Below are 24,279 nucleotides of genomic sequence, written 5' to 3'. Positions count from 1 at the left end.
TATACGAACCTCGTATCCTACCCCACATTTTGAGGGGACCACGTCCTCGGCGGTTCTGTATACAATGCCCTTGGAGGGCTGAACCAGAAAGCCTCTCTCTGCCACTTCTGTACGCAGACGATCGGGACAAATTGGTCGGGTCGACAAGCAAGATAAACAGAATGGGCTCCCGAGACAACTACACCTTTGCCAATCAATCCGCGATTCCCTCTCCGCTCGACAAACAACTTCCGGCTTTCTTCAAGTCATGGGACGACCCGCACTCGAAGAATGAGTACCTCAATCTCTTCCACCCGACCGAAGGTCAACTCGTCTTCGGCAGCACCACCACGGGTCGTGAAGCCATCCGTGCCTTTCGCGACGCCATGATCCATCCAGAGAACGGCCCTGTCGTGGATCTCGAGCATACTCTCGGCAAGTGCTTCGTGCTGGCCGGCGGCGCCGGAGAGGGCAAGCAGGAGGTCATTGTGAACGGTAGCTTGTGGTACAAGTTAAGGAATGGACGCAAGATCGACGTGGACTTTGCCAGTAACATCAGGTTCGTAAGCCCGGGCGAAGGGCAGGATCTCCTGGCCGAGTTTTATGAAGTTTACCTGGATGCCACTGAGTTGATGGGTGCGATCAAAGAGATGAATGAAGCAGACGAGCACTAGGTACCGCGATGAAGGTCGGTTTCGTCGGGGCGCGGGGATGCTGGTCATGTCATGGGTTGTACTCGTACTAAATTGTTCTTTGTATTTGACACGAAGGGCGACATGACAGTATTCTTGCTCAGCTGCTGTCGGAAGCAGCTTGAACTCAGCAATGCCTTCAGCTGCTCGCGACCTACAGGCGCATCACCCAGACTTGGAGGGTGACATGCACATCACCCAGCATTAGCGGGGCACCAAGGTTATGTAAGCCAGCCCACGATTCTGGTGACTTCACCAATTTCACGATCCCGGTTCCTGCAATGTTGACGTGCACCATCTCACACCCCAAGTCCTCCTTAATGATCTTTACAATTGTTCAAGTACCCCGGACGCTCTCGCTATGTCCTCGCTGTCTTTCGCCATTTTCTCAAATATTCCGTCGTCCCATGAAACCTCGCCAGTCCCAGTTTCGCAGTCTCCCTGATCAAACATGATAAGCGGCCGGTTCTCAGCATGGGCGAAATGGCACCTCGGGTCGCGGAGCTGGAGGTAGGTACGACATATCGGAGATTGACGTGATCCCGTCCTCTAACGGTCTTCCTAGGCTTTGCGAGCAACGTATTGTCCACCACTCGACGAGGCCCTGTTCCATGCGATAGCATCGGATTATACGCTTCCCCAGAATAAAGGAGCGTTGGTCGCAGTTCTCGATGACTTGGCAGTCGGCGCGTTGGAGCAAGAAGACACAGAATTTGATCCGTCAGGTACCGACGCTACCACGCAAGTCAGAGATACAACCAACACGTCTAGGTCGAGCCCGGAGGAATCCTTTTCAAACGGTGTGACGAGCATAACGACTTGCCCATCTGAGCCGAGATCGAGCGACGCAGACAGTCTAGGGCATGGTCTGCACAACTCTTCCGAGGGGCAGAAGACGACATGGCTGGAGAACATGTTCCCAGGCATACCGAGGCGCGAGTTAACCAGTATCCTCGCTAGTCACGACGGTTCACTGGACAAGGCCACTGATGAGTTACTCAATCTTTCATTCCTCAAGCAAGGATATGAAGAAGAGACCGAAGAATTGCCTGCGCCCAAGGGCGTCGATGGCTTCGCAGCAGAAATGCAGTCGTCCCGTAAAAGCCGGAAGAGACGCAAACCCCGGACGAACGATTCGTCACGCGGAAGCTCGGCTTCGTCGTCACTGCACAAGTCGGAACACACTCCAGTAAATGTCTGGTCTACGATGTCCGAGGATGTGGAGTTTATCTGCTCGAGAACGAAACTCCATCCCCAGACAGTACGATCGGAATACCATTTGAATGGTGCCCGATTATCAAGTACGATTCGTGCGTTGGCTGCTAAAGAAGCGGCCGAACACAACAGAGTTTCGGACACCAACCACATCCTCGACCTTCAAATCGCCGAATTTCAGCATCGATATGAGCATGTGCCAGTATCGCAACTGTGCGGTTTGCTCTCGCTGGCACGGAACATTCCGTCGGCGGCCCAAGAACTGCTGGAAGCCATGACCGTTGTCGACGACACGACTAAGCCTGGCAAGCTGTATGATGTTGCCCAGTACACCCCCATTGACCTCAAAGAGAACCAGCCATTCGAGACGCCATCAGGCTCGAAGTGGACTTCTGTCACTGCGCAGCCTCGTGCGTCTGCAGCGTCCCAAAGAATAGGCGCCGGTCAGAAGTTCGGCCAAGCATCTGCTGCATACAAGAAAAGCAAGTCTAACCCGCTTTTTGGGGGAGCGGCAGCATACTACGCTGAGGTGGCCCACGAGCAACTGAAAGCGGCCAAGGAAGCACATGCTGCAGAAGCAGATGCCCTAGTGTCAAATCAGTCTTCGGCAAATGTGCTGGACCTTCATGGTGTGAGTGTGCAAGATGCCGTCCGCATTGCCAGCGCAAAAACCCAAAGCTGGTGGGATGGCTTAGGCGACGCAAAATATGCCACTGGAGGCGGTGGTCCTGCTAGAGCCGGCTACAGAATAGTGACTGGACTCGGGACCCATAGCAAGAACCAAGCACCTCGGATAGGGCCAGCTGTGAGCAAGATGCTGATCCGAGAAGGCTGGAAAGTGGAAATCGGCCATGGCGAGTTGATTGTAACGGGCAAGGCCCGTCGCTGAGGAGAAGTGGTCATTAGTGGAATCCGCCGTGCACCGAACGTAACGAGGAATATGAGAGACGTACTACGAAGCTACCCAGTACGGTAGGAGCTGAGGTCGAGGAGGTAGCTCCTTTGCCGTCTATTCCAAATAGTTCACAGGGCTGTGCCGGGCTGCATGATTCAGCCTCGTCACGCTAAAGCATGATTCCAGAATCATTTGCCCCGTGCACCAATCAGACGCTCTGGAGGCTTTCCATTGCATCACCGTTTGTCGGCGCGGATACGCACCTAATACGCCGCCCAAGTCAAAATAACGCTCACCCGGTTCGAGTTGATTCTCCTTGCCTCTCACTTGATCATTCTGCTATTTTGCTATAATTGTATGCTCTCCCTCTCGGCACTACTCGACCACCTCTCTATGCGCTTTCCATCGTTTCCCAACATCGTGCGCACGCTCTACACGCTCAGCAACGCAACAGCCCATCGACTCCTCCAACAACCTCTGCGGGGTACCACCACCAGCACCAGCTCGCAGGTCCACCGCGGCGTCGGCGCCACTGTCCTGCGATCTATGCCATCGATCCCATTCTTGGGAGCTTTATTCGGAACGAGTGCCTCGACCCCCGCGGCCGCCAAAATGACCTACCCGGACACCCGATCCGACGACGAGTGGAGGGCGGTGCTGAATAAAGGTGAGTGAGAGCTGGTCCTCCTCTGCTAGACTGGCCGATTGGCCGAGACCGGGAGACACGCCGCACGACAAGTGACCAAAGTGACTAACGTGGCGCGAATGTTGTACAGAACAATTCCGCATCCTCCGCGAAAAGGGCACCGAAGCCCCCTTCACGGGCGAGTATGACAAGCACATGCCCTCGCAGGGCGTGTACACGTGCGCGGCGTGCAGTGCGCCGCTCTACAAGGCCGACCACAAGTTCAAGTCCGGGTGCGGGTGGCCCGCTTACTTCGACTCCATCCCGGGCGCGGTGACGCGGCATACGGATCGCAGTTTCGGCATGGAGAGGACCGAGATTGTGTGCTCGAATTGTGGGGGGCATCTGGGCCATGTGTTCAAGGGGGAGGGGTATCCGACGCCGACGGACGAGAGGCATTGCGTCAATAGTGTCAGTTTGAAGTTCCATGAGAAGGAGAGCGAGGCGAACGGGAATGGCGAGGCGAAATAATACGACGCGTAGGTAGGATTGAAGATATGAGGCTATGAATGTGTTGCCTGGACTCGTGGAGGTCTTGACGTGTTCCACTATGATGGATGAGCACGGCACAAATGTCGATCAAGTACGCAGCGGGAAACGTCGTGGATAGGAATCATCGTATGGGATACAAACGCAGGTGCTTACGTCTGTGCTGTTATGACTGTGTGCTGTCATGTGCGCTGTTGTGAGTGCGGCTTGCACTGCTGATAGAGTAACAGATCCCTCGAGTCTGTCGGCTTACTGTCTATATCGATATGGCTACATACCTATTATTGATACACAACCCCAACATGGCCTGCTGCCATGCGGCCATGTCTCCTTACTTCACGACTTCTCTAATTCAACCACGCTTAATCTCGCCTTTGCCAACTCGGCGCCCTCGGGATCCTCCAACACGTGAGGGACAACCTGGTCGCCAAAGACCTCGTCCATCTGCTCGAGCGTCTTGCCCTTGGTCTCGGGGTAGAAGAAGAAATAACACACGGCCGAGATGAGGTTGGTGCAGAAGAAGACGTAGAAAGTACTTGAAGCTGACGGCCGACAGGGCCAAGGGCGACACCTGCGCAAAGACGAGATTGAAGGACCAGTTGATGAAGGTGGAGGCCGCGTTGCCCCCTGGCGCGGATCTGCACGGGGAAGATCTCGGCGGGATACACCCACGAGATGATGCCCGTCATGGTGAAGAAGAGCGAGACGCAGAAGTTCATGGCGACCAAGGCGCGGAGCATGTTGTGGATGTCCGGGTTGAAATGCTGCGACAGGGGCGGCGTTCGTGGCCAGGCAGGCGGCCATGCCGATGGCCGAGACGATCAGGGGCTTGATGCGCCCGATCCTTTCGAGGAGCCACAGGCCGACGGTGGCGTACACGATCGACAGGGCGCCGGAGATGCCGATGATCATGAGGGACGTCTGCGTGCCTATACCGAGCGCTTCATAGATGCGGGCGCCGTAATAGTTGATGACTTTTGTGGGCGAAATGTCAGCGACGGGAAACATCCTCATGGCTACGAGTAGGCGTTGGGGAGTGAAACTTACCATTGATCCCGGACAGTTGGCAGAAGAATTGAACACCACATCCGAGCAAGAGACGTCTCCGCCATGACGGCCTGGTGATGATTGTCTTCCAGTTGATCTCGAGATTGGCTCGGTCGGCGGCGATGACATCCACGATCTCACGGTATTCTAGCTCGATCGTCTCCTGTGGGAGTCCACTTCGCAGCTTCTGGAGCACGGCCTTCCCGTCTTCGTTGCGATTCTTCTCACAGAGCCAACGGGGGGACTCGAGCAAGAAGAGACACCCGACCGCCAGGATCAGGCCAGGTATGCATTGGAATGCCAGGGGAAAGCGCCCTGCAACCGTCAGCACTCAGCGATCAGCGATCAACGTAGGTCGTTCCGTCCGCAGGTCAGACAAACGAACACGCGGCGCGGGCGAAACGTACACGGGAAATCACCATTCACAAAGCTGCATCCGTACCCGATCCACTGCGCGCACAAGAAGCCCCAGGACAGCATCCACTGCAGAAGTCCTGACATCGCCCCACGGACACTCTTCTCGGACAACTCAGCACAGTACATGGGAATCGTGCTGGTGAGCAAGCCCAGCGCAATCCCGGCGATGAAACGGCCGGCAATCATCATCGCTATGGTCGTCGTGCCGGCTTGAAGCGCACAGCCAAAGACCGAGATGACCGACCCGGTGAAAATGGTCCATCGTCGACCCAAGAAGTCTCCAAGCCAGCATACAGCAGCGGCACCCACGATGGCGCCTCCTGTGATGGCTGAGACGATGCCGCCGCTTTCAGAGTCGGAGATGGACCCGCCGAAATGGTCAAGGAAATGGCCCGCACGCCCATTGACATCGGGGGGAAGAAGCATGTGTCCGAGTCAGGTGTTATGGGTCGAGTGCTAATGCCGGGGAACACAGCCAAGATCAGCACCAGCAGCATACCACCGAATGGTCACCCTGGTCTTCGGTAGAGGCTGCGCTGCTGCACGGCTCTGACTGGACAGCAAAGAAGATTGCCGCGCCGGTCACAATGAAGAACGACGACGGCTCACTTCGACCTCTTCATTTTTCAGGGTCGTTCGAGCTCCCGAGAGCTCGCAGCGTGCGAAAAGCTCGACTGTACCTGGCTGCGCAGGGGTGCTATCATGCTTCCATCAATGGCCAAAGTGTCGGTGACCAGTGTATGGCGCCTGGCTGGTAGAGCTACAAACATCGCATGCACTATCAGGTCTATGATGTTGAAGCGTTGCTGGAGACCAAGGGAGCGAACCTCATCACCGTAGACGTGGCTCCAGGATGGTTGGCTAGCGTCCTCGCCTGGGTTGATGGTCGGCGTTGCATGTTTGGCGACGAGCTAGGATTGCTCGCTCAACTATATGTTTCCTTCAAGGACGGCGACGCCGAAATGTTTGTGGTCGGGACCGATTGCCAGTGGCAGTGTCAGTGCAGCCGCATCACCAGCAGTGAGATTTACAACGGTGAGGTGTATGACATGACTTTTGAAAGTGCTCCAGTCACTCGTGGTGAAGCGCAGTCGACAAGCTCGAGGACAAATCCACAGGCTGTGAAAGTTGTCAGTTTCGACTTCGCAAAGCTGGTGTCGCCTAACGCGCCTACCGTCAGAGATACGGAGGCCGTTCGCCCCGTCAGCATCTTTGAGTCTGCTTCTGGCAAGACGATCATCGACTTCGGCCAGAACTTGGTCGGGTGGCTTCAGATTTTTGAGCTCCGGAAACCCGCCGGACATGTCGTGCAATTTCGACACGCTGAAGTCATGGAGAATGGCGAACTAGGCGTACGGCCTTAGCTCCACGAGAATGCCATTTGGTCGATGAGGGGAAACTTTCTGTCAGTGCCTACAGACTGTCCTCAACGGAATGAAAAGCTCGGCTGGACTGGAGACATCCAAGTCTTTGCCCCGTCTGCAAACTTCCTGTACAACGCGACTGGCATGCTGGGGAACTGGCTCGACGATCTTGCTTGCCGAGCAGATGGAACCCTGGCGAGAGCGCGTGCCGCCCTTCGTGGTTCCGGATGTCATCACGAAAGCTCATCCAGATGACGATGATTTTTGGCCACACATACCCAATGCTGTATGGGACGACGCGGCGGTGCTCGTACCATGGTCTTTATACCTTGCTTCCGGGGACAAGGAGGTGCTTGAGAAGCAGTACGAAAGCATGACCAGCTGGATTGACAGGGGGCTCCCGCGAGGAACCAATGGATTGTGGGACGCGAATATATATCAGCTCGGAGACGGGCTGGATCCCATGGCGCCGCCCGCTGAACCTGGTAATGGAAGGACCGCCGGGGCGTTCGTCGCCGATACGTACCTTGTTCGTGTCACGGACGTGATGACCCAGGCGTGTGCAGTTTTGGGTCGAGACGACGATGCCAACCGGTACCGCAGCGATTGCCAACGACTGAAGCAGGCATTCCACGACAAGTACGCCGCCAAGTCAGGGCTTCTCGTCGCCGATACCCAAACAGCCCTCTCGCTCGCCGTTGTATTCAACCTCCTCGACAGCCCTGACCAGCTCGCCGTCGTTGGGGACACCCTCGCGCGTGCCGTCCGCCTGCAACAATTCAGCGTCTCCACAGGCTTCGCTGGCACACCTATAATCACGCACGCACTGACATCCACTGGCCACCCCGAGCTCGCCTACCGCATGGTGCTGGTGAAAAACTGTCCCTCCTGGATGTACCCGATTAGCATGGGCGTGACCACGATCTGGGAGCGATGGGATAGCATGCTCCCTGACGGGAGCATCAAACCTGGCGAAATGACCAGTTTCAACCACTACGCGCTAGGGTCGGTGATGAATTCGCTGCATGAGTGTGTTGGCGGCATCAGCCGCTTGAACCCGGATGGAAGAGAGTCAAAGTCCAGCCTGTGCCGGGTGGGGGCTTGACGAGTGCGAGTGTTGCGCATGAGGGTCCTTACGGGAGGATTGAATCTTCGTGGGAAATCAAGGCGGGGACAAACTTTCATCTTGAGATTTTGATACCGCCCAACACGAGCGCGTGGGTTGTCTTGCCTGATGAGCGAAAGAAGAGTAGTATCGACAAGGGTGAAGAAGCAGGCAGGTGGGTGACTTCTGGGAGACACCATTTTGACGTCGATATTGAGTTTGAGCCGTGGCCGCCCGAGGCGATGATGCCGCCGTTTTGGCCGCAGAAGAAGCCGCAGCTGGTGTGATCGGCAAGTTACAGTTCTCGCGAACCCATGGGAAAGCAGCCTTCTCGATGTCTTTCTGCCTTTGGTCTTTGGCGCGATCCGTTTGCGGTACAGGTCGCCTAATGAGCCTCCCCATTGATGACACTCCCACCATCCTCTGCCTCTCCTTCTATGACGGCTCTCCACTGGAAAGCCCATGGCCTCGTATCTGCAGCCTCCAGCTCACACCGGCTGCGAGGAGTGCGGGGCTTGCAGCAGATTCGCCACACACGAGGAGATGGATTTTTGGGACTGATCCGGATATAACGAGTCTGAATCTCAAATGTCAAACTGCTAACATCGCCCATGAAGTCGAACCGAGACGAAGTCGCAATCTTTCTTTGCTTGACTGGCTTTTTTTTGCGAAGACAAGCCGGGAGCCGTTTTCTCATGTGTGCCTCGTATTCTAAAGGCCGGTGTAGGGACGCCTCCGCAAGCATCTGTGGGCTCTCAGCCTCAAGCACAAGGGCCCTGTGCTCCCGAGCTTTGCAAGGAAGTGCGTCGTCCCAAGGCATCGGCCCTTGCCTGACCAGGCCGACACAACGTGCGGCCTGCCCTTGGATGGGATTTTCAAGATGATCATGCGCCGAGGAACTGGCGATAAGAGGGCGTTGAGTCCAGACACTCAGCAATCGCCTCTACCTCTCGCGTCGCCCAAGCTGCATCCCCAGGAGTCCCGCTTGACTCTTGCGAAGCTCGCCACGCAAAAAAGTCCGCAAGGTTATTATCCGCACCACCTCCGCTGTATCGGCGTTTTTGATTCTGGGGCACGTTCCCGCCATGTCAGCAATCAAAGGACATACGGGCTGTCCAGCCAGACTTAACCGGCGTGCCAGCGAATGTCGATTGGGATCAAGATCACCGAAACACTGATCGCAGTCCTCTTCGTCGGCATCGTGGCTGCCGTGTACGGTCTGCTCATCCGACGAGGCACTCTAATGTCCACCACTGCCATTTATCCGCGTTCAGCGATCGAAAGAGAAGATAGACAAGCTGTCGTCGTCTGCGTGGCCAGATCGCAGCGGAGACGTCACCAGAGATGCGGCAGCCACTACAGAAACCAAGAGTGCAGACTCCTGTGGCGGGGACAGCTCCTCCTATGCGAGACAAGTTGTCCGAACGAATACGACTGACGTATTTAGGGAAGATGCGATCAGATGAAGGGCGGCAAGCTCATCGCCAAGGGGCAACATGACAGCCGTGCGACACCTACGAGTCGACGTAAGAACCCGGCTGACCATAATCTGCAGAGCATGCAATATTGGAAATACACTTCAGCAAAGGAGCTTGTTTTGAGATTGGGACTCAAGGCTGTTGGCACCTGTAGGGTGGAAAGGTCAAGAGTTTCCATCTTGCGTGACCCGTGGCGATAGTATTGCACCGTTCCGCCACGGGAAGTCTGAAAGACCCGCATGTTTGTAGCCCAAGACTGCTTTCACGGGTTCTAAGGATTATAGATTTGTGCGCAATAACGGTGATAGTTCGACTTGCGTTGGTGCAGAAGCCCCTAATTCAGAAGCCGTAGACTCGCCTTGATTGGTCCTTTCCATCTGGTAATCGATTTTGTCAGCAACATACCTACACTACCTGCCGCCTGAATTGGACATCATCATACCTGTTTGGAGCGAGTCAGCAGTGCCTCCGCTTCCTGTGTACAGTCGTGGCCCCACATCCAGCGCGACAGCTGGAAGTAGTCAACTGCATCCCACTGTTAGCACACAAGAGTTTCCATTGCGAGTCCACCGCGCTCGCTGATTATGGGGGGACGTACCTGGAGGAGTGGCGCCCGTCGAAAACTTTCGGAACACGGCCGAGAACTCCTCCGACAGAGGCATGTCGGCGTCTTCGGGACCTTGTGGTTGACGGTCCTCCTCGCGCGAGTGGGACAACTGCTGGACGATCGACGTCCTTGGCACGCGCAGCTCGTCATAGAGCGCCAGCCGTTTCGGGATGTCGGCCTCGTCTTCCAGCTGGCTCATCAGGATGCCGAGCGTGGCTGCGTCTTCGATCGACTGGGCCGCCCCTTGGCCTTGTCGAGGCCACATGGGATGTGCGGCGTCTCCGACCAGCACCAGCCTATCTTTGTGGTATGTCGGCAAGGGTTCGCGGTCGGCGATCTTCCAGTCAAAGACGTAGTCGTCGGCCTTGCGGCCAAGGGCTTGGATGACGGGCGGCAAAGTGCTGAGTCGTTCGAGTAGAAGGGCGCGGCTGACCTTTTCGCCCACCACGGTCGTGTTGTTTCCAGGGTCAGTGTACGCGCCGAAGTTCTGCATCTCGTCGCTACGACAACTGTTAGCTTCTCGGTTTGGCTTGTGAATTTGGGACAGTCGGGATGGGGAAGGGCCTGCGCACTTGTGACACGGGTAACGGACCAGATAGGTCGAGCGATCCGCGTTGACGTAGAAAGTGAAGCTGCCGGGCCCGTCATCCATGACATGGGCTGTGGCGGGATCGTTCAAGATGTCTTCCGTCCTGAGCAGGAATCGCATGGTGGACACACCGCTGGGAGTGGCAGGGACTCGGTAGCCTAGGACGGCTTCGTGGGCCACTGAGTGTATGCCGTCCGCTGCAACGATGAGGTCGGCGTGCATTTCCCTTCCATCTTGTAGCTTGATGCTGCCTGTAGGATCCCAGCTGACAGCCCGTGATGACAGGAGGACCTCGACGGGTTTGCCAGGGCCGGCGGGACTGGTGCATTTGTCCTTGAGAGCGTTATGGAGGTCAATGCGATGGGCCAGGAAGAACAAGTCCTTGAGGTGTGAAGCAGCGGCTCTGCGGGCCCATGTTAGCGGACGGCTGTCTCCATCCTCGCCGAATCTCGGGATCGTGTCCTTGCTGAGGAAGTGGTATTCCAGGGAGGTTCGGAACGCCGCGGCTTTGGCGTCTCGCTTGGGCTCGATACCCAGTCCGATCAGTGCGCGAGTCGCGTTGGGAGGCACCGCGACCGCCAGACCAGCCTCTCGCAGCCATGCCGAGGATTCAACGACGGTGACGGCGTGGCCTTGTCTTCGCAGGGCCAGCGCTGCCGTCAACCCGGCAATGCCTCCTCCGGCGACAATGACGTTGAGCTGTATGTGAGGCATGCTGCAGAGAGTATCAAGGGCACAAGAAGAGGTTGATGCGCTCGGAAATGATTCGACGGTGGAACGAAAGAAACCATGTGCCACGAGCGTACTTCGATCTCGTTTAAGGTGAATTTATAAGATGAGCAGTGTGCATGGTCCTTCACGTTCGTACACAGTACCGATTGTAAGCCTCCACTCGGGTTTTGCGGTGCGAAGGCTGATCTGGTCAATGGTCAGATGTTTTCCACTGGCAGAGGAGCTTCCCGCTTACCCTCCACGCATCACGCTCACACGGCGGTATTCCACCGCATGCGGGATGTCTCTTCGAGATTCAGGTGAAGGCAGGACCTCATGGGGACAATGCTGACCTTGGCCGCTTGACATTTCCAAGTGCTGTGGTAAGTATATCACCTGCGGTTGTCTCATTCTTGATTGTAACCGAAAGGGACAGGCCGAGAGCGCCGTGCTGATGTCTCGATGTGGCCGAAATGAGAGTTGTAAGCTGGTAACTGCATTAGGTAAGGATAGCACCACAGTGGACCTGGACAGCTCGTATAAGCATATGGGTTGGCACGATTGGCAGGGCTCGTTTGGGAACAACCTGAATACCTTGGTGATCCCGGCAGAGGCGGTGGAGACGAGATCCTTTCACTAAGTGCCACGAATGACAATGGCGTGGTGAGTGTGTGAGTGGGCAGGAGGATAATGTCAGTTTGAACAACACTCCCCCGTATTCATTACGGTAGACGACAAGTCACCTTTGCGCTTGTTTCTATCCAGGGCCACGAGGGCTTGCGACCTACCGCTGTTGCAATTTATCTTTCGACGAAGCGGGCATATCTGCTAGAGATCCCGTGACAACGGAAGAGGCAGGAAAAGGCTCGTCGAGTCTGGTTTTCGGTTGGATCTTGATACCAGGAATTGTTCCCGCCACTCTTAGCCTTGCTGTGGCTTATTGATTAACGACTCGGTTCGACACATGACGTCTTCGGACAGCAGCAATATGGCAGACAAAGGACCAAGGTGGAAGAGCCAAAGGCAAAGAAGTCAAGTACCTGCATTACAACAGGAAGGCAAACAGAATATCCAGATAGGCACAGGTCGCAGCATCACGTGACTAGAAACCTGCTGACTAACATGGTGTCATTTCAACTCGCTCCCGACTCGACCTGAAGGAGCCACTTGGAACTTGGCCCCATCATCGCAGATGCGAACCACCGACACATCCTCTGACAGCACCTGAAGTGGACGTTTGTTGCCCTCGGATTCGCTTCTTGGAATCAGCTCTTCCACCCGGCCGCCCCATGTGACCGAGCTCACCTTCCTCTCGCAAGTCCTTCCAATCCTCATTGATATCTCTACAAAGTCCCAATGTCTCGTCGACCGGGCAATGACAGGGCGGCTCAAAATGCCCAGACCCTCAAAGCCCTGGTCAAACTTGAAGGAAACAAAATGTGCGCGGATTGTAAGAGGAACAAACATCCACGATGGGCCAGTTGGAATCTGGGAGTCTTTGTCTGCATTCGCTGCTCAGGAATACACCGAGGTATGGGCACTCATATCAGCCGAGTCAAGTCGGTGGATCTGGATGCGTGGACAGACGAGCAACTACAGAGTGTGCTCAAATGGGGTAACACAAGAGCGAACAAGTATTGGGAGGCAAAGCTGGCTGCTGGGCACGTGCCGTCAGAGGCCAAGATTGAGAACTTCATTCGCACCAAGTACGAGTCCAAGAGATGGGTGATGGACGGTCCGATGCCCGATCCCTCGACCTTGGATGCAGAAGGAGATGATGATGTGCCGCTCAGCATCGTTCAGGAGAAGGCCAAGATTGAAAGATCGGCTTCTCAGCGGCAAGCCCCAAGCCAGCCACCACCGCAGCCTCTTCCAGCGGCCAATGTGAATCTCTTTGATGACTTCACACCACCTCCGGCCAGACCAAGCACGGCAGATATTCCAGCCTCACGGCCAACACGAACTGGTCCACCAGCTCCGGCTCCGGCTGCCAGACCTGCAGCCAAACCACAAGACTCTCTGCTTGGCTTGGACTTCTTCGGAGGCTCATCCGCCGCAGGCATCGGTCGTCCTTCGAGCGCGGCTTCTAATCCTACGGCGAGTACAAACAGCCGAGGAGACCTGAAGAATTCTATTTTGTCGTTATACTCGAGTGCACCTAAGCCTCAACCAGCACCGCAGCCCCAGCACGATCGGCAGCCCTCCTTCGGTGGAACGTCGTCAATGCCAGGCGCAAAGCAAGATGCATTTGGCGGGCTCGCCGATGCTTTTAGTGGGTTGAGCTTTCCCGGCACGAATACCAGCACCGCAAAACCTCCTGCTCCACAGGCCTCTTCTGTATTTTCCGGCTTTGGCAGCTTGACCAGCCCTGTCGCCGGCCCCACAGCAACTCCTTCAGCGCCTCAAGTTACCTCTCCGCCTCCTTTGAGTGGAGGCGGCTTCTTCGACAGCATCCCATCCAAGGCGCCTGCCGTTAAGCCAACCGTCACATCACCGTCAGCGCTGAATGGATTGGATTTCTCCTTCACTCAAAGAGCACCACCCCCGCAGCCAGCGGCAGCCCCTGCACCGAAGCCCGCTGCTCCGTCAATTCCTGCTGATCTGTTCGCTGCAGACGACTTTGGTGGGTTTACCAGCACTACGCCTGCCTCCCCTCCCAAGGCCGCTCCGGCTCCGGCTCCAGTTCCAGCTCCCTCAGTTCTATCACCTGTCACCAGCAAGTCGGCGTTCGATTCACCTTTCAATTTATCTTCTCAGCCAGCACCAGCGGCGGCGCCCACACCCGCGTCACAACCATTCAAAGCACCGGTTGCTCCGCACGGCAGTTCGTCTATGTTTGACCCTTGGTCTTCAGGCGCTGATAGCAGTCCGTGGGGAGCACCGGATCCTGCGCCTTCGAAGCCAGCGCAGCCCAAGGTAGAACTAGGAAAAGTACCATCACGCATTACACCGAACGATATTGCTGGAGGATGGGGCGAGCCGATCTCGTCTACCAATAAACCCGTGCGGCAGGCGTCCGTTACGGCGGATGAGGACTTTGGAGGATGGACATCAGCGTCGACGACACAGACACCGGTTGCTCCTCCAGCAAAGCCCAGTGGGGGCTTTGGCGGCGGCTCTGATCCGTTTGACAACCCATGGGGTTAAATCTCACCGTCAGGTCTCGGCGACAATGTATGTAGGGCGATACTTGGAGGAGGGGTAGTGGCGATGAAGCATGAACACATGTCGTTGGTGCTTACACACGATAGCATCTAGATAGCAAAACGCAGCACGCAGTCACGCACGGCGATCCTCGTAGTCAACGTATAATTGGCCCCTGGTACGCTCAGGAGCATTTGACAGCACGTCGAGTGGAGGTTTAGCGGATAAGGAGAATTGTAATTGGCGAATGGCGGCGAGGAAATCAGCGCCACAGATCAAGGCACAGCCGTCAATCCAACAAGGATACGGGCTTGCAATTCCACCAATTCCACCCATTCCACCATTGGGTGACAGGAGCGCGGCTGCTTGCGTTCCCTACAGTAGACTATGATCCTATCCGCACCATCCTCCTGGCTCGACCACGACGTCTGCATCTGCATTTAGAAGACTGACCCCTGCGCCGAGTCACCACAGGCGTGTCTTACCTGTCAAAGTCGGTCGATTATCCGTGTGTCTTCAGCTTGCACCGTGCCCGATTCGACCACAGCACCACATGGCACAGTCGCCGTCTCCGCGTTTGACTCGATGATCTCAGGTGCTGTATCTTCGCACACAGTCCACCACGATCGCTCTCCCACTGCTACAAAATCCCACCGACAGTCGCCCGACCTCGACAGTACTTCTTGGTTCCCCTGACTACCCGATCGCCACACGACCGCAGTCCGATGATCGTAGGGGCCCCTCCGGGAGCACGACCCTGCCGGCGATTGTGCGCAGGAGGTGGGAGAGGAGAAAAGGCTGCCGCCTGCTTATCGAAGTGCATACAATAAGAAAGGACGATTCGGCTCTGGAGACCTAGCGGCTCCCGGTCCGCTCCATGCAGGTTCGTCCACAATCCAGATGTGGCATCAGCAGGATCAGAGGGACAAGTGACTGACACAGTGACTCTTGCCAGACTTCAACCCGGAGCCGAGACACAGGTGCGAGCTTCGCTGCTCGCCAAAGGGGGCACCTGCCCCAGTTGTCGATAAGTGATGAAAATCACCATGTCACCGAGACCATCGGCTACCTCTACGACGATGATTCTGACCACGACTCTCGCCCCTCCGCTCACTACTCGAACTCACATCATCATGCGAGTGCACAATCCCCCGGTAAAGTCAATGGCAATCATATACAACAGGATTTAGCTCCCAGAAGGACGCCGTCCATGCCGAGGAAGCAGCTGCACTTTCGAGATATGTCAAGCGACAATGCTGCTCAACAAGCAATTGGTGTCTCACGGGCGTCTCCTAGCCAGGGCCATTCTTGGGACCACCAGAACCATAATCACACACCTTCTTCGCCGACGGCCGGCTCGAGAGAACGGTCGCCCTCCGACACCGCTACCTCTTCTTTTCCTTTGAACGATATCGACTACGAGTCCAGTCCAGCTGGACTGGCGCAAGAGCTGAGCAATTTACAAGCATTGAGGCGCATGTCGATGCACGTGGGCGCCACAGATGATCCGGATCTGCCTCAGATCAACGCAGCGGGCATGCCGAGTGCGCCTAGCCCTACCTCGAGCGAAGACGACTCGTCCAGGTTATTCTGGGTTCCGGCTCGACTCCACCCAGAACTCGCGCCAAAGGAATTCAAGACGTTTCTGGAAAGCAAGGCGGAGCAAATCCGACGAAGGTCTGGCGAACTGTCTGCATTCACGAGTCCGACATCTTCGAGATCGAGTTCACTTAGTACTGAGGGAGGGAGCAGTGGTCTGCGCAGGAAGAAGTCGATGCTCTCTCGCCAAATCGACAGTTCTGTAGGCTATCAAGATGGAGCGGACCGTTTGGAGCGAAAGAGATCACTTTCCCGAAGGACGAACCCGCAGGACCCAAACCTGCAAGAGCTGGAAAATCTGGTTTCAAATACTGCGTCTTTGTCAAGGACAAGCTTGGACCCTTCATCCGAAGATGATTCTGGAGATATCATTCTGCCATCAGTGCCTGGCAACAGCCTGAAAAGGTCGACTCGGACCACTTACCGACGAGGCGGGAGCGTCAAGGTCAGAGGAGATCGTGGGACCTATGCTCAACGTGCGGCTAGGCGAGCCGCAGCTGGGAGTCCTTCAGAAAGCAGGCCCGAGTCACCCGAAGCCAGTGTTCCGGCCATACCTCCACTGCCAAACCTCTCCATGGACGTGCCGAACCTGGCGCAAACACTGAAAGACCCCTCGCACGCACCGGGCGTTGTCAAGGCTCTCCCCACGAACTTCTCGAGACCGGCAACCTCGTCTTCGGCAAGTCCGAGCTCTTCTGTACCAACCACTCTTGACTCTGTATTCGGCTATGATGATCCGAAACGAACAAGCACGGCGAGCATGCCAGATATGCGAAAGTCCCCGCCTCCGGCAAGGTCGCCGCCCTCGACCATTACATCCTTTGAGCGCAAGCCTGCACCTGTACCGCAGATAGTGGAAACTCCACCACCACCGGAAAGCCCCCAGATAGCTGTTCAGCCGCCGCGCTCCTCCTCGATGGCCTCTCCAACCGTGCAGCAACCAATGCGCCATCCGGAACGAGTGTCATCACGTGAAGATACCAGGAGCAGGGCAATTTCACCGCAAAGGCCGCCGATGCCTTCCAAGGGCTCCCTGCCCTCAATCACTCCACGAGCAACGTCACCAAACACGATGCCTCCCCCCAACAGACCATCACTCAGCCTTGAACAACCGTCACCTCTGCCTGGTAATGACACGAATACCAGTAATTTGTCCTTCATTCCAACTTTAACTGTTGACAAGCGAGCCGATCACAAAAAGAAGGAGGAGACTAAGAAGTCCAGCTGGAGCTGGCTTCTAGGCAAAGAAGACGGCGACAAGGAGAAGCCAGAGAAGCCCAAGGCTAAAATCTTGAAACCTCCTCAGACGCACGACAACACACGTCTTGATGTGCTCCAGACATCCATCGACGGCGGTGGCAAGGGGCGAGAAAGTCTAGTCCTGGACCGCGAGCACTTGAAACTCGATGAGGAGCGCAAGAAGGAAAGCCAACGTAAGACATCAGGCAGCGACAAAAAGGAGAAAGAAGGTCTATTCTCCTCCATATTTGGAGGCAAGAAGGCTAAGGGGGACAAAGACAGCTCGAAGAAGCATCGCGACCGAGGGCTTTCACCCGAGCCGCCGTATCGAGAATTGAAACCCGACATTGATTATAACTGGACACGATTTTCAATCCTGGAAGAGCGAGCCATTTACCGCATGGCGCACATCAAGCTCGCCAACCCTCGCCGAGCGCTATATTCGCAGGTGCTGCTCAGTAATTTCATGTACAGTTATTTGGCGAAAGTTCAGCAGATGCACCCACAGATGAATCTACCCACGAGTGCTAAGCAGCAACGAAAGCAACAGCAGAAGGACCAACCTCATCAGCCGGATGAGTATGTCCAATACCAGCGGTACCAACAGGTGAGTTTTTCCGTCACCTGTGCGTGATGATCGTGTACTGACGTTTTGGCAAGCAACAGGCCCAGCAACAACAGCAGCCACAGGTTGAGCAACAACATGCCGCTCAACAGGACATGGGCAATGATGCATCTGGTTACGAGTTCGATGCTGGGATTTCGCGGCCTAGCTCCCGAGGAAGCAAGCACTCGGTAGAAAGTAATGGATCACATGGGAGCAGTGCGGCTGGATATAACCAACAACACTATCACACGAATTCGCAAGCACAGCAGCACGAAGATGACGATGACATGTGGTGATAACTCGGCGAGCTTTGAAAGAGTAGGGGCTGTTTCTCCTTGTACCTCCAGCGCAAAGTTAGCTGATGGTACCACGGGACAAGACGCTTTCAAAGCCTTCGTGCCTTGAGAACGACCGCTTGAAGCGCTTTCTTTTGTTGACCTCTAGCATAGCGAGCAGATTGGGGGAATATATATGGGTATGACGGATAATTTCGAAGCAAGCAATGACACGATCACATATTTTCATGCCATAGCGAAGTACCAGCCAACGTGATAATTGTAGATATTCGTGGAAGGTGAGATGAAATTGGTGGCTTCAAGTGCTGCTCGCCTCCTGCAGCGGCTAAGCATTCTGTATGACATCGTCCCAGCGTCCCGTGTATGTAGTTTTGCGCCAGTGAGACAGACCACCAATTCACGCCTGTTTCTTCTTCACGCAGGCACCATACGAGTACCCAACTTCACATTCACAACCAACAGGAGTACCGACCATCATTAATCGTGAGCCGTACTGGAAACTCCTGAAAGCACTGAACGAAGTGAGCTTGATCATTCCAGCACTCGGACTCGTACTCCTCAGGGCTCACTGATTGTGAACATCGCGAGTACACGGTATTGCTCCTTCTACAGTATCTATAGAAATAAGACAGGCAACTGTTTCCACCCCTCTGCACGGTGCCGTTGCGACCGCGTACGTATCCAGATCCACACCTCGCCCGCCACCACGCACACGCATACGCCTACGCCCACGACCGAGAATATCAGCGCGAGAATAAGATACCGCCAAACGAGAGTATCAGCGCAGGAGCAGGACACCCCAGCCGAGCGTATCAGCGCAGGAGCAGGACACCCCAGCCGACCGTACCAGCGTAAGAGCAAGGACAGTCGCAATCGCAATCGCAGTCGCAAGCAAGAAAGACTACAGGCCAGACAGTACCAGACCATACCAGACTATACGAGTCCAGAACAGACCACACAACACAGCCCAGCATGGCCGACGCCTACGCGCGCGAAGAGTAAGTTCTTCCTCGTTCTCGACCTCCAGCCCCGCCCTCACGTCTCATGTCCCTTCACCATGAGAAATACACCTGTGTGTGTGTGTGTGTGTGTGTGTGTGTGTGTGTGTGTGTGTGTCTTACGGCCCTCTTCTTTATACTCCCCTCTTCTCTTCCCTTTCCAGCTAACACCACCTCTCCACAACCACGCAGGCAAAACAACGCGCTCCTCACGTCGCTCAGCCAAAAGACCTCGGCCCTCAAACACATCACGCTGGACATCTACGACAACGCGCGCAACCAGGGGACGCTGGACTCGACGAACGAGGTCTTTAGCAGCATGAGTTCCAATATCCGCGGGAGTGCGGGCCGGTTGACGCGCATGGCGAGGCAAGGAGATCGCGTCGCCGTACTGAAGGTCGCGGGCGTGGTGATAGTGGCGGGATTGCTTGTTTGGTGGGTCGGTGGTTGGATCTTGGGACTGTTGTTAGGGCGGTAGGGAGTGGTGTGTGACAGAAAGATGGAGAGGGAGGTACAGGTACAATCCAGAAGGGGAAGGCAGATAGGGAAGAATCGTGCTTGAGTTTGGATGGGAAGCGAAAGTGATCAGAACGAGCCGGAGACGGAAACGGAAACAGAGACGGAGTGTGATCACTGTGGCACTGCTCACTGCTCGTTGCTCGTTGCTCGTTGCTCGTTGCTCGTGCGCAGGAGGAAGTACTTGCCTGTAGTACGCTCCAGTACAGAACGGTGTACAGTGCGGGCGTCGAGGACCGGGAAGGAAGAAAGGAGGGTGGGACTATTTCTCTGCATCAGCGTATGGAGTATACTATTCGTTACGTCCACAGAGCGAGTCTATCTATCTCTATGCGTGCCCGGTCATGAATCACGCGAAGTGTGTCGTATGTATTTGGTCAGTCATCGTATTGCGATTCCGTGGTAATGTCTATGCGCATTTCCTGTCGTTACTTATGGCAGTCGGGTGCTGTCGACGATATGATACGAGGGTACGCCGTATATTGTACGTCGTGTCTTTTGGGATGGCGGTGGTATGTGTCAGGGTCGACAGCGTATTGGATACACTTTATGACTTCTCGATGACAAGGAGGGCACGACGAGGGGATGGCGAGGAGGAGATGGCGAGGAGGTAGCTGGCGGAAATGCTATCGCAAGTCAAGGCGTCTACAAACCGGCGGCGATGGCAGCAACGGCAGCGACAGCAGCAATCTCACCGACCAAGAACAAGATTGTATGCATCATGACATTAGGGTTCTGTATCCCCCGTCGTGTTGTACATGAAGAAGCGCTCTGGCGCTCTGGCGCCTTCTATGATTGTTGCGCTCAATTCCCATGTCCCATGCCAATGTCCCTCTTAAAACGCCAACGTGAATCCCAGACTTGAACCAAGACCCAAACCGAATCCAAAACTAAAAGCCGCAGACAAAGGAAATTCGTAAAGTCATTAAACTGCGTCTTCAAAGTCTTCGTTGTCATCGCTGTCGTCTTGGAATGCGACGCTGTGTTCTCTCTTCAGGCCCGCAACAGGAGCCGGTGCTTCCACTTCGACATCTTCAAAATCTCCTTCATCTTCATTGTCCATGTCGTCAGCGCCAGAGTCGTCTGATGGTGCCATGGCAGCGCCGTTGGCGACTGCTCCTCCTTCACCGAGATCAGATGCCGAGGCATTGCTGTTGTTGTGTAGTGTGTTTGTGATCCAGTCTGGTAGCTGGTTCTGCTGGGCGAGCTGCTTGCGTCTGGTTTCGCGGCGCTCGGCCTCCTCTCTCTCTTGGTCTTCACTCGTCGTGAGGTTGACGGTGAGGTTCTCCGACTTGACGAGCTCGGGTTGTCCGTGTTTTTTGACGTTCAGGCCCGGTCGGTTGAGAGTCATGTACTGAGTTTCGGCCGTGTCCTGCCGTCCGCTGCCATGAGGGCGAGGAACATATTTTCTTCTGTCCCACGCGCTCTGGAAGTCGTTCTCGGGTATGTCTTGCCGGTCGATCTTGAGGATCATGGCATCGAATTTCTTGAGCTGGTCATTCAGCTTGCGGATCTTCTCATGGTTGCTTCTATCCATGTTCGTCCGTGCTGCCTGCTCGTTCTGGACGAGGGTGGCGCCGCATCTGTCGCAGTAGAAGCCGTCCTCGTTGACTTTGTCGAGGATGTCGAGCTCTTCATACTCGGCTTTGCAGCGAGGGCAACGCCAGTCTTTCCGCTTGGTATTCTCATCTTGCTGGTAGAGGGCCTCGACTTTCTTGCGCAGCTTCGCGATCTTGTATTTGATGGCGTCGATGGCGGCATGGAAGGGACAGTAGTAATACTCCCGTGAGGAAGGTCTCGCGCCGGTGACTTTTTGTTCAGCTCTAGCTCCCGTGGCGATTAAGCGTGCGTTGCGGAGAGGGTTCAACAGTGCGCGTATGTCTTTGGGTTGTGATTGTAACAGGAGATTCAGATCATCCATTTGCAGCACCGAGTGTAAGAGGATGGCGTCGATGATGAGGATTTGTTTGGGGTGCGAGAAGAAGGTCCGCACAGCCGTCCTCAGGAGCTCTTTGGCGGCCTCCATAGCTGGTTGCTATGGTTGTTGGGAGGGGAGAAGAGAGGAGTTGAGGATGTCCATGTACATGACATCGATGTCGTTCGGGTCCAGGCCCGCCGCAACCGCCTGGTCACGTGCCTTTTTGTAGGCTGCCAGGATCGTGTCAACTCTGCCGAGCGCTTATGTCAGCATGCTGTTCGCGGCACAGGAAGACAAAAGGCGTTGTAGATACTCACTCTTCTTGTTGTGCTCCAGGAGCACGCCCCCTCTCAACTGGCTCCACGCCAGCCGATGGTGCCCTCGAGGACACCCGGGAGAACCGCGTCGTAGCACCCGATGGTGCCCGAGAAGACGGCCGCGACAACGCAGCAGAGCGGAGCTCGCTGGTGCCGGATGGCACCCGGGACACGACGGGGGAGGCGGAGGAGATGGTGCCAGTGTGCACCAGGGAGAAGACAACGGTTGTTGCGCTCGATGGCGCGCGGAAGCTCCTCCGAGACAGGGAGGGCGGGAAAAAGGTGGTGGCGGCCTCGGCCACCGGCGTTTCAACTGGCTCCTAACCAGTTGCTGGCGCTGGGGACGCCACCCTTGACATGGGCGGCGTTGGGAGGTGGGAGGAGGCGGCGGGCGACGGCAAGACAACCGGGCGGGCAGCACGGAGGTTGTCGTCATCGACGACACGAGAGCACCGAGACAAAAAGCAGCCCATGGTGATGGTGATGGTGATGGTGATGGTGATGGTGATGGTGATGGTGATGGTGATGGTGATGGTGATGGTGATGGTGATGGTGTTGTTGGTGGTGATGTTGGTGTTGGGGCCGGTGCTGCTGTTGGGCAGGACGTTCTCTCGACAAGTAACAAGTATGGAGGATAGAATAGAAAGAGAAGAAAAAATAGAGCTCAGCGAGGGGAGAGCGAGAGTTTTGATCAAAATTTCCAGCCTTGCGATAGGACGGACAAATCTTGCGACAACCATCATTGCCCGGAAACTTTTGCTGTATACGGGTTTGGTCTTGAGGGAATTCTGCTTCCCAGCCACCCAGCCATCGTCTTTCTCCAACTCGCTACTGGGTACCACGGGTAGAGAATGCTCCATACCGAGTCTGAGCTGACGAAATGCACGCAGCGGTATCCCCCCATTAAGCTGGCTCGATGACTCACATTGGTATTCGCGTGTGAATAGGCATGTTGGCCCCCATGGTCATGGCGAGCAGCAGGATGCTATTGAGGGAGGGAGGAAGGGAGGGGTGGAGGTGTATCCGATATTGATACCCACCTAGTCGCCTAATGTGGCATGGTCGGGGGAATGCACGCCAGGTGGAGTCCGGATCGCGGAACCGAGTCTCCACCAATTCTGGCTGCCTTTTTGCGAACCCTACCTCTAGCGAACTCGGTTTCGTGTTCTCGCGCTGCTCCAACGTTCGAATACCCCGCCGTAATCATGCAGCTGTCAGCGCTGCGGTGTCGTGGTGCTGAATGACAGCTGCGGTCCTCTTAGAGCGGGATTATCAGGCTGCCATAGCAAAGATGAAGATCTGTTCTTGCGTTCGGTCCAATTGGGGTGCGAGGTGGAAGGGGGTGGCAGCAGCACCGCCGAGTAGCGGGGTTGAGCCATTCTATTTGAGAGCTTCCGCGCTAGAGAACAGCCCTGTGCGTTGGTCTGAAGGTTCTGCAGTTCTGGACCTGTTTTCCGGATGAGCCGCTTTGTAGAACGAGCACTTTGCGACTGGAATGTCAGATATTGGCTCGATCTCGAGCTTCTATTTGACGGATATATAGACCCGGGCGCTTTCCCAGGACGTGATATTTTCCTTCCGGTGAAAGCTAGCCGTACCCCTCTTCAATGCTCAAGAGGCGTCGTCTCTCTCGATGACCTTCAATCCCAACACACTCTAGCCTTCAGACGCTTGTGATAGTAGGAAAGGCCCAATGAAACTTGTTAGGGGTTTCTTCATCTCCTCTACCAGTTAAGATTACGGTGCAGATGCAATGTTCCGGTCTCACAATGCCCGGCTTGTTGTTACTCAAGATCGGACATAATTTCGTCAGGTGTGCTGCAGCACTCAGGCAACCTGGAAGCTGAGTCTACACGATAGGGCTGGTTCAACAATCGCAGCGGTTAGACGGCACAATGGGAGAGTCATGCCTGATCAAAACGGAAGTCTCGAATCGTCGAGAGAGTGGTGAAGCATGGAGATTGGCGTTCAAGAAGCCATCATCTCTGCTCTGTAGTCTGCACGTCGGAGGCGCAGCATACTGGGACAGTATACCTCGACAACTGACTCAAGGTGGTCAGCATTCCTCACCACAGAAGGTACTGGGAGAATTGGATGGCTACCATGTGGTTACGGTCCTCTTCGAGCGTGGAGGCAAAACGGGCAAGCCCGGAGCCCGGAGATTTTGCGGGCTTGAGCCGCAGTAATGTTGAGTAGAGCCCTGCATGTCGTGAAGACGAAGCCTTGGTAGAACCTGACGGATTACCCCTGCAACCGTCAATACACTGTTCAGGCTACTCGATCGTTGAATGTCTAGTTTCCGCGGCTCTTGCGGCAAGGTACAGGCATATATCGCGTGCCTTGGATGCAAGGCTGAAATCTACGGTGATCAC

At 55.5% G+C, this 24,279-nt stretch overlaps 10 protein-coding genes across 10 annotated transcripts; 7 read left to right on the top strand and 3 right to left on the bottom strand.

Moving 5' to 3' along the window:
* Nucleotides 1–161: 161 nt before the first annotated feature.
* Nucleotides 162–653, top strand: G647_00172 (uncharacterized protein; the record flags this gene model as incomplete). Its single annotated transcript, XM_008723575.1, has 1 exon — nucleotides 162–653. One exon carries the CDS (start codon nucleotides 162–164, stop codon nucleotides 651–653), a length of 492 nt encoding a protein of 163 aa, XP_008721797.1.
* Nucleotides 654–1,145: 492 nt separating this feature from the next.
* G647_00171 (uncharacterized protein) lies at nucleotides 1,146–2,775 on the top strand (the record flags this gene model as incomplete). Its single annotated transcript, XM_008723574.1, has 2 exons — nucleotides 1,146–1,181; nucleotides 1,237–2,775. 2 exons carry the CDS (start codon nucleotides 1,146–1,148, stop codon nucleotides 2,773–2,775), a joined length of 1,575 nt encoding a protein of 524 aa, XP_008721796.1.
* A 399-nt stretch (nucleotides 2,776–3,174) lies between these two features.
* On the top strand, nucleotides 3,175–3,937 carry G647_00170 (methionine-R-sulfoxide reductase; the record flags this gene model as incomplete). The annotated part of the gene is made up of 2 exons (XM_008723573.1): nucleotides 3,175–3,448; nucleotides 3,558–3,937. The coding sequence occupies 2 exons, from the start codon at nucleotides 3,175–3,177 to the stop codon at nucleotides 3,935–3,937; spliced, it is 654 nt and encodes a 217-aa protein (XP_008721795.1).
* Nucleotides 3,938–4,291: 354 nt separating this feature from the next.
* On the bottom strand, nucleotides 4,292–5,845 carry G647_00169 (uncharacterized protein; the record flags this gene model as incomplete). The annotated part of the gene is made up of 3 exons (XM_008723572.1): nucleotides 4,292–4,929; nucleotides 5,003–5,317; nucleotides 5,410–5,845. 3 exons carry the CDS (start codon nucleotides 5,843–5,845, stop codon nucleotides 4,292–4,294), a joined length of 1,389 nt encoding a protein of 462 aa, XP_008721794.1.
* Nucleotides 5,846–6,192: 347 nt separating this feature from the next.
* On the top strand, nucleotides 6,193–7,888 carry G647_00168 (uncharacterized protein; the record flags this gene model as incomplete). The annotated part of the gene is made up of 2 exons (XM_008723571.1): nucleotides 6,193–6,771; nucleotides 6,839–7,888. 2 exons carry the CDS (start codon nucleotides 6,193–6,195, stop codon nucleotides 7,886–7,888), a joined length of 1,629 nt encoding a protein of 542 aa, XP_008721793.1.
* A 1,888-nt stretch (nucleotides 7,889–9,776) lies between these two features.
* Nucleotides 9,777–11,276, bottom strand: G647_00167 (uncharacterized protein; the record flags this gene model as incomplete). The annotated part of the gene is made up of 3 exons (XM_008723570.1): nucleotides 9,777–9,808; nucleotides 9,965–10,473; nucleotides 10,546–11,276. The coding sequence occupies 3 exons, from the start codon at nucleotides 11,274–11,276 to the stop codon at nucleotides 9,777–9,779; spliced, it is 1,272 nt and encodes a 423-aa protein (XP_008721792.1).
* Nucleotides 11,277–12,629: 1,353 nt separating this feature from the next.
* G647_00166 (uncharacterized protein) lies at nucleotides 12,630–14,420 on the top strand (the record flags this gene model as incomplete). Its single annotated transcript, XM_008723569.1, has 1 exon — nucleotides 12,630–14,420. One exon carries the CDS (start codon nucleotides 12,630–12,632, stop codon nucleotides 14,418–14,420), a length of 1,791 nt encoding a protein of 596 aa, XP_008721791.1.
* Nucleotides 14,421–15,627: 1,207 nt separating this feature from the next.
* Nucleotides 15,628–18,158, top strand: G647_00165 (uncharacterized protein; the record flags this gene model as incomplete). The annotated part of the gene is made up of 2 exons (XM_008723568.1): nucleotides 15,628–17,862; nucleotides 17,916–18,158. The coding sequence occupies 2 exons, from the start codon at nucleotides 15,628–15,630 to the stop codon at nucleotides 18,156–18,158; spliced, it is 2,478 nt and encodes an 825-aa protein (XP_008721790.1).
* A 972-nt stretch (nucleotides 18,159–19,130) lies between these two features.
* Nucleotides 19,131–19,634, top strand: G647_00164 (uncharacterized protein; the record flags this gene model as incomplete). The annotated part of the gene is made up of 2 exons (XM_008723567.1): nucleotides 19,131–19,156; nucleotides 19,349–19,634. 2 exons carry the CDS (start codon nucleotides 19,131–19,133, stop codon nucleotides 19,632–19,634), a joined length of 312 nt encoding a protein of 103 aa, XP_008721789.1.
* A 963-nt stretch (nucleotides 19,635–20,597) lies between these two features.
* On the bottom strand, nucleotides 20,598–21,698 carry G647_00163 (uncharacterized protein; the record flags this gene model as incomplete). The annotated part of the gene is made up of 1 exon (XM_008723566.1): nucleotides 20,598–21,698. The coding sequence occupies one exon, from the start codon at nucleotides 21,696–21,698 to the stop codon at nucleotides 20,598–20,600; it is 1,101 nt and encodes a 366-aa protein (XP_008721788.1).
* Nucleotides 21,699–24,279: the final 2,581 nt, after the last annotated feature.

The sequence above is a fragment of the Cladophialophora carrionii genome (genome assembly GCF_000365165.1).
Source record: "Cladophialophora carrionii CBS 160.54 unplaced genomic scaffold supercont1.1, whole genome shotgun sequence".
NCBI lineage: Eukaryota > Fungi > Ascomycota > Eurotiomycetes > Chaetothyriales > Herpotrichiellaceae > Cladophialophora > Cladophialophora carrionii.
The sequence above is the reverse complement of the archived record's forward strand: the minus strand, read 5'-3'. Positions and strand labels throughout refer to the sequence as shown.